At 40.5% G+C, this 8,388-nt stretch overlaps 2 protein-coding genes across 2 annotated transcripts in view; one reads left to right on the top strand and one right to left on the bottom strand.

Moving 5' to 3' along the window:
* Positions 1-943: 943 nt before the first annotated feature.
* On the bottom strand, positions 944-5,191 carry LOC103311883. The gene has a single exon (XM_008191696.1). It carries the CDS (start codon positions 5,189-5,191, stop codon positions 944-946), a length of 4,248 nt encoding a protein of 1,415 aa, XP_008189918.1.
* A 2,489-nt stretch (positions 5,192-7,680) lies between these two features.
* The window catches only part of LOC115033214 (zinc finger protein 3-like), a 1,386-nt gene continuing 678 nt past the window's right edge, over positions 7,681-8,388 (top strand). The window contains exon 1 of the mRNA XM_029485404.1: positions 7,681-7,823. Coding sequence (XP_029341264.1) covers positions 7,681-7,823 — 143 coding nt within the window. The remainder of the gene's footprint in view (positions 7,824-8,388) is intronic.

The following is an 8,388-nucleotide window of genomic DNA, read 5'->3' as shown; positions in this document are numbered from 1 at the left end:
CTACATATTATATAATATAATTCACAGCTGATAGCACAATTGAAACAAAAATAAAACAATAACATAAATAAAACAAACAGGTAACAGATGTGTGTTGTGCGTGTGCGTGTGTGTGCGTGAGATATTATAGGTGTTGTGGTGACGGCGGCGCGAACATTCTCCCCCCCGTTGAAAATTTATTTTTCAACAGTCTCTTCTGACTCAATTGGGAGTCTGCAAAGTTTTGCGACGGGGCGGCGGGTCTCTAAACCATTTGCCATGTGTATGGTTACTACCCTGGTTCTTCCGTCTGTTCCCGGATGCACCTGCACTATACGAGCCAGCTTCCATTTCATCGGTGGAGTATTTTCCTCCTTGACGATGACGATATCATTCACCTTAAATGTTTCAGTTCCTGATGTCCACTTTCCTCTAGTCTGTAGCTGTGGGAGATACTCCTTGTGCCACCTTTTCCAGAAATCTTGCATAAGGAATTGCACGAATCTCCATCTGCGTAGCCCATTTCTTTGCTCTTGGGATAAATCTGGTTCCGGAAACCTAAGCATTGGGCCTCCTATAAGGAAATGCGCTGGAGTTAGTGATTGCAGATCATTAAGATCATTGCTCATAGGTGTAATAGGCCGTGAATTGAGGCATGCTTCAATTTGGCATAATAATGTTTGTAGCTCAATGAGTGTCAGTTTGGTTTCCTCCAGCACACGTGTTAGATGATATTTGGCACTCTTGACTGCGCTTTCCCAAAGCCCTCCAAAATGGGGTGCTGAAGGTGGGTTGAAGCGCCATGTAAAACCTTCATCAACTGAAACGCCTTCAATGTTTTTGAGATAGGCTGCTATCTCTCTTTGAGCACCGATGAAGTTTGTCCCATTATCACTCCATATTTCTGTTGGTATTCCTCTACGAGACATGAATCTTCTTAGTGTCGCAATAAATGAGTTGCTTGTTATTCCTCTACAGCCTCAATATGTATGGCCTTGGTAGCAAAACAAATAAAAAGCGCTATCCAAGCCTTCATGTTTGCTCTTCCACGAACGCCACTTCTTATGGTCAAGGGTCCGGCGAAATCTACTCTAGTTATAGTGAATAGTCTAGAATACTGTACTCTCTGCTTCGGGAGTGGTGCCATCAAGGGAGTTTGAAAGGTAGGTTTGGCTCTGGTGCATTGGACGCAATGTAGTGTAGTTGAACGTGCTACTAATCTACCCTTCAGTGGCCAATACAGATTGCGGATCTCTGAAAGTAAAAGTTGTGGTCCGCAGTGAAGCATCTTCTGATGGTGAGCTTGGAAAATTAACCTAGTGATTTTATGGTTATATGGCAGCACTACTGGGTGTCTTTGTTCCCTTCTCAAATTTGAATTTTGTAACCGACCTCCAACTAGGATTAACCCATCTTTCAGGAATGGATTAAGTGTCTTCAGCGGGCTGTTTCGCGCAATGTCTCTTCCTAGTTTCAACTGTCTCAATTCATCATGGAATGCATCGCCTTGTGTTCTTTTCAAAATTATAACTTCGGCCGATTTGATCTCTTTTAGTGTCAGGAATCCTTGAACTTGTATTGATCTCTTGTTTTTGAGGTAATTGTAAAACCGTGACAACCAGGCAACTGCACGAACAAGTGCCCGCCAATTCGAATACGCGTTGATAATGTCCATTGACTCCTCGATTGCAACCAAAACCAATTTGACTGGGCGTTGTTCTGGGAGTTCATAGCATGGTGTTAGTTTAATTGTTGGATGTGACCATTGAGTTTCAGGTAAGCTGAGGTAGGATGGACCATTCCACCACATCACACTTCGTGCCAGCTCTTGTACGTCAATCCCACGGGATATTATATCTGCTGGGTTATCCTTGGTGTTTATATATCGCCACTGAGATACATCTGTTCCTTCCAATATTTGCTCTACCCTGTTGGCAACATACGTCTTGAGTCTACTTGTTTCACTATTCAACCAACCAAGCACCACCATAGAGTCAGACCAAAGTTTAAATTGCTTTACCTCTATACCCCAGGACTGCGATACTCTAACAGACAATTGAACGAGTAATAGCGCTCCACTTAACTCTAGACGTGGAATGGTGGCACTTTTTAATGGAGCTACTCTTGTTTTTGAACAGAGAAGTCTTGATTGCCATTTACCTTCTTGACCAAGATATCGTACGTAGACACAAGCGCCGTAAGCCTCAATTGAAGCATCACAGAATCCATGTAGTTCAAACATATCAGGCGTACCAGGCTTGGCCTTCCTTGGGATGGATAGATCCTTTAAATTTTCGATTTGCGTGTAATACTGTTGCCACCTTTGCTTTATGTCGTCTTGGAGTGGCGTATCCCAATCTATTTTAAGCTGCCACAATTGCTGAAGGAATATTTTTCCCTTTATAATTACCGGAGCAAGAAATCCAAGAGAGTCAAAAACCTTATTCAGATCCGAAAGCAACGTTCTCTTGGTTACCTTGTCGACGTCAACCGTTCTGGTGACGTAGAATCGGAAGTCATCTGCATATGGTGTCCAACTTAAACCTAAAGATTTTATGGTTTCGTCGTCTCCTATATCTAGTGTGAACAAGGGATCTCTGACGTCCCTTCCTATCTGTTTTAAGACATGAGAAGAATTGGAACACCATTTACGAAGTGGTAGTCTTGCAGAATCTAAAATTGAAATAATCTCTTTGTGCAGTTGTACACATTCCTCTTGCGTTTCACCGCCAGTCATGAGATCATCCATGTAGAAGTCTCGTATTATGGTCTTAGAAGCACGTGGGAGTCGTTTTTCCATGTCTTGTGCTAGTGATGTTAGGCACTGCGTGCTCATAAATGAGGCTGGAGTAGTACCATACGTTACGGTGACCAGCTGATAGGTACGTAGGGCCTCGCTTGGATCGCTGCGCCAAAGAATCCTTTGTAAGTCCCAATCTTGCTCGGCCACGGAAATTTGACGGAACATCTTCTCAATGTCCGCTGTGATGACATACTGATGCTTCCGAAATCTAGTGAGGATAGAGAAGATATCATCTTGTGTAGTTGGTCCTCGCATTAGAACATCATTAAGAGACAGTCCAGTAGTTGTCTTGGCTGACTCATCAAAGACTATCCTTGTCTTTGAAGTTAGACTCGAACTCTTAAATACGGCGTGATGTGGCAGATAAAAGGAACGTTCAGGAATCCTTGTTTCATCCGGAGCCAACCGCATGTGACCCATAGTCAAATATTCCTTCATAAATTTTAGGTACTCTGTCCGTAAAGTTGAATCCCGTTGTAATCGTGCTTCAATATTCATGAATCTAGAAGTAGCTATGCCGACACTTTGTCCTAGATTTCGAACTTCTGACTTTACTGGTAGCTGTAGAACAAAACGACCTTCGTGATTCCTTGTAACTGTGTTCTGAAAGTGTTGCAGAGCTTGTTTTTCCTCGATTGCGCATTGGTTTGCCTTAGATGTTTTTCCATATGACTCATCGCTATCCGGTGTTGTGTTTATATTAATGAGACAAATTTGATCAATTTTCCCGGTTACAAGCCAGCCAAATTTGCTGTCTTGTAGGGTTAGACTGTTGGTCCTTAACGGAATGCGCTCCCTTTCCAATATTTGATAAAATATCTCTGCTCCTATGAGAAGATCTACTGTTCCGGCCTCATGAAACTTGGTATCTGCTAATTTGGATATTAGATCCTGAGGGATGTCCCAGCCATCCCTTGGTGTTGGACATGAAGGGAGATCGCCTACCACTGTTGGTAACACGTAAAACGGTAATCTTGCTTGGAATTTGCCGACCCTTGAATCCACTTGAATGTTTACTAGAGCTACGGACTGGATTTGACTTGCTCCCACACCTCTGATTGGCAATTCAGTTTTCCTTGTAGGAAGTTGTAGTGCGTTTAAAAGACTCCTGGAGGCAAAATTTATCATGGACCCACTGTCCAAGACTGCTCTGCATTTACGTTTGCAGCCCTTACTGTCTGTCACCAATACTTCAGCGGTTGATAGAAATATATGGCTATGCTTAGGTCTGGCTGCTATATACGAATGAGCTTGTATTGCCTCACTACCAACTTGCTCGCTGTTAACCGAATCGTCCTCATCATGAGGTTTCCCTCTGTGTACTGCCCCCGAAGTTTCACCTTGACTTGATTTTTCAAAATGCAGCAACGTATTGTGCTTACCTCTGCAAACTTGACAAGTGGATTTCGATTGACACTGGGGTGCCATATGATATGAACTCAAACAATTGAAACACATCCGAGCAGACCGTACAACGTTAATACGTTCTGATTGGGGCAAGTCCTTAAACTTTTTGCATGCATAAATCCTATGCGTTTGAGAGCAGCATGCGCATTTCTCTGATTTAGTCTCTATTGCTGCCAAAGTTACCCTTTTTCCAAGATGATTAATGCTTGACTTCTTCTTCAGTTCGTTCTTATTCATGAATGCTTCTGTGCTTTCAAGAGCCACACACCAACTAGCAAGAAATTCCTCTAGTTCCTTATATGTGGGCAGCTGAGTATCCTTACGTCGTAGTTGCCATTCTTGGGCTGTTGCATGATCGAGCTTTCTGAGTATAATGGTCACAAGCCACGCATCCCACTGTACTACAGGTTGGCCTAACGCCTCTAATGCCACAGTATGAGATGCAACCCTTGAATGCAATGATTGCAGTTCACCTGCAGAGGTAGACTCTACCTGTGGACAATCTAATAAAGCACGTATATGAGACTGAATAATCATGCTCTTATTTTCATAACGCTGTTTTAATCTTTTCAAGGCAATGTCGTAATTTGCCTCAGTCATCGGAATCGCTCTTATGACGTCCAATGCCGCACCGACTAATGATGAACGTAAATATGAAAACGTCTGAGCTGGAGGATATGCGTCCTCATTGTGCACTGTGGCCTTGAAGAAGTCAAAAAACGATTCCCATTCTTGTATATTGCCATCAAATGTTGGGAGTGAAATAGGTGGTAGCCGAGCATGGTTAGAATAATGTGGTAACTCTACAAATTGATTGCTTATTAATGTTGTGGCTTGGGAATTTTGAACGTTGACAATTTCCTTTATTTGCGATCTAATACTGTAGTATTCCATCTCAAATGAATTGCGTTCTTTGTTCTCTAGCGTCGCGTCATCCGATAAAAGTTCAATTTGAGACTGAACGTCAAATTCAAAACTTTCTGTTGATCTGAGGCAGCTCATCCTGGCGAAATTCTAACAACGACATTGGCTGCTCGTTGTGTCAAAACACCTAACAAAGTTTTTGATTCGTGTGAGGGATCCCTTGATTACCCCTCTCCTCTTTCTCAGACCTAGAAGATCCTTTTGAACCTCCTCCAACGACATTTTAATTTATTAAAACCCTTTGACAAGATAAGTAAATAACAATAATACTATCAATATATGTATATATGCAAGGCTCGATTATGAATAATAATGATAATGATAAAATTGATAATGTATCTCAACGCATTAGATACTAGTGTGAACCTTAATAATACACAATTAATGATATAACATTTGACAAATTTATTTTTTTTTAATATAAGGTTAAAAAGTAAATTGAGATCTATTTTTTATTTAGTACAGTTGAAGTGCTTTATTTTATAATTATTCAATATAATTTACTACTTATTTCAATAAAAATGTATTGACCAATGATCGATTTTATTTTGTCCTATTTACTTTACTTAATTATTTGTTTAATTATGTAGTGTGTATCAGACATATTTCATACCATTATAATGGAAATTGAAAAAATGAATTATTAAAAGTAAAAAAATATAAAAATCTAAAAATATTTGATAATATATTCCGCTCAGCGGCGTATACCTACTATAAAATACCTTTAGTATATGCATGCGCATTATTTTGTACAATAATAAGTAAACAATTTGATTTCATATAAAAACATAAAATAGTTATAGTATTTCACAAAATAACGTAAGGGCTTGAGCAGGAAGGCGCTCAGCTGCGAAACCTAGAATTATATTATTATAAAATATTATAGGTACCTGGAGCTTTTAGTATTCCGGAGATTTCTGTCCATAATTTTTCCTGAATATCTCGGTTACTATGTTGTTTATCTTTATAATTATAGATGGTAGATCTTTGTTGAACTAGTGTTATGAGCGTTTCCAGGTCTATATTTTCAGTGGTCATAGTAAAGACTGAGTAGTAAAATGAAAAAATAATGCGTCAAATGTTTATTACTTGTTAATATATTATGTGGATATATGTTTATAATTACCGTTATATAGGTATACAAAATGTATAACGTATACAAAAATTTAAAAATATATAATATATTAATATATAATATAATATATAAAAACAGTAATAATATATTATTATTTATTATGAATTATAATTAATTCGATTAATACGATCGTTCTGCAACGACTGCGGTATCCAGCTAGTTAACCATCTGATACCGGCCAAACTGGCGGTTTGTCTGATAAAAATTGTTTTGTTTTGACTGACGGAATAGAGCATGTTCTATTTCGGTACAATACGATTAGTCATGACTAGAATTGACTGAAGAGCAAAAATGTTTTGTTTTGACTATGACTTATCAGTTTGCGGGTTTCACTGAATTACATGTGTTCTATTTTTTATTAGTCATAATAAAGCTGCCTCAGTCTGCTTTAAGCAGTTTTGCTCTTTTGGTGTGCGGCCGGCCTTATGAGCCGGCCTTATGAGCTTATTAATAGGACGCTTTAGCACCGAATCCTTTGTCTTCAGTGTGACAACTCGCACGAAGTGGTCTGCAGGATTGGAATGCACCTGGAGGATTCTGGCTAGGGGCCACTGAGTGAGAGCCATATTTTCTTTCTTGAGTAGGACGAGATCATTGACTTGAAGGTTAGGTTGGGGAGTTGTCCATTTATTCCGTTGTTGTAGTGTAGCCAAATAATCTTGCGACTATTGTTTCCAAAAAGACTGCTGCAGTTTCTGTATTCTATTCCACCCGGTGAGTCGATTGGTAGGTGTTGGCTCAGGAATATCGACTTCAGATAGTGACATAGGAGCTTTACCTAACAAGAAATGCCCAGGAGTCAGTGCTGAGTAGCACTGGTGGCTTCCATACTGGTGGGGCAAAGTGGTCGAGAATTAAGTTGCGCGTCGACTTGACAAAACAGTGTGTGTAATTCTTCATATATAAAGACACTATTAAGAGTTATGCGTTGGAGTATGCGTTTACAAGATTTGATGTTAGCTTCCCAAATACCACTAAAATGTGGCGAAGCTGGTGGGATAAAGTGCCAGTCTATCTCTCTGGGAAAACAGAAAGTATTCAGGGCTGAGTTCAATTGTTGGGAGCACAACAGTTTATACACTTCATGTAGTTTATTATGTGTACTAGTAAAATTCGTACCATTATCATTATACATTTTAGTTGGATAGCCTCGCCTGGCTACAAAACGTTTCAGTGTGGCGATGAAGGTATCGGCTGACAAGTCACTCACTATTTCTAGGTATACATCCTTGGTGGTCAGGCAAATGAAGAGAGCTAAATATGTTTTGTACACAATTCTTGAACGTCCAACTGAGGGTTTAGTACGGAAAGGTCCGGTAAAATCAACTCCACAATGGCTGAACACTGGTGCATAATTAACTCTAAAAGCCGGTAAGTCAGCCATGAGTTGGTGGGTTTTGACTTGTCGAAATCTGTAACACTTAACACAATCATGAAGAACCTTTCTGATGATGCTGCGCCCGTGTGCAACCCAATACTTCTGCCACACCAGAGACATAGTGACATTGAGACCAGCATGCTGGTGGAGAAGGTGGATGGAGCGTATTACCATAGTTGTATACAGATGTGCCTTTGGTAACAGAACTGGATGCCTCATGTCATAAGGTAAACTGGACTGAGTGAATCGACCACCAACGCGTAAGACCCCTGCTATGTTAAGGAAGGGGTGTAGGCTGACCAGAGAACTGGATGACTTGACAGGGAGACCCAGTCGCAGCTGATGAATGTCGAGTGGAAAGCATTCCTGTTGTACTAACCGGATCCATTTTAAGTTGGCTGATCGCCTTTCACACACAGTTGGTAATCCAGTTAAGCGAAGAGCTACAGGTTTTTGGCAGTTGTGATAGAAACGTAAAATGTAACAAGTGACGTGCAATAACTTACTCAAATCCGAATACTTAGCTAGAAAGTTGGAGTTAAACGCGTCAGCTTCTGTGGTCACATGTGTGGTTACCCGTGGCTTACGTTCCTCTTGGAGAGTTTGATTAGGATCCTCACATTCAAACGTAGACTGTGGCCATGGATTGAGGGGTAATAGCCATTGTGGACCATGCCACCACAAGGCATTCGTAATGATTTGATCATCTGACAGGCCCCTGGAGGCCAGGTCCGCAGGATTGTTCTGATGCCGCCACACCGC

The sequence above is a fragment of the Acyrthosiphon pisum genome, chromosome X (genome assembly GCF_005508785.2).
Source record: "Acyrthosiphon pisum isolate AL4f chromosome X, pea_aphid_22Mar2018_4r6ur, whole genome shotgun sequence".
Classification (NCBI taxonomy): Eukaryota; Metazoa; Arthropoda; class Insecta; order Hemiptera; family Aphididae; genus Acyrthosiphon; species Acyrthosiphon pisum.
Note: the sequence above shows the minus strand (reverse complement) of the source record. Positions and strands in the feature narration are given on the sequence as shown.

What these genes read in the sequence shown, in the direction of transcription:
- LOC103311883 (XM_008191696.1), bottom strand. Translation starts at nt 5,191, where the DNA reads ATGAGCTGCCTCAGATCAACAGAAAGTTTTGAATTTGACGTTCAGTCT.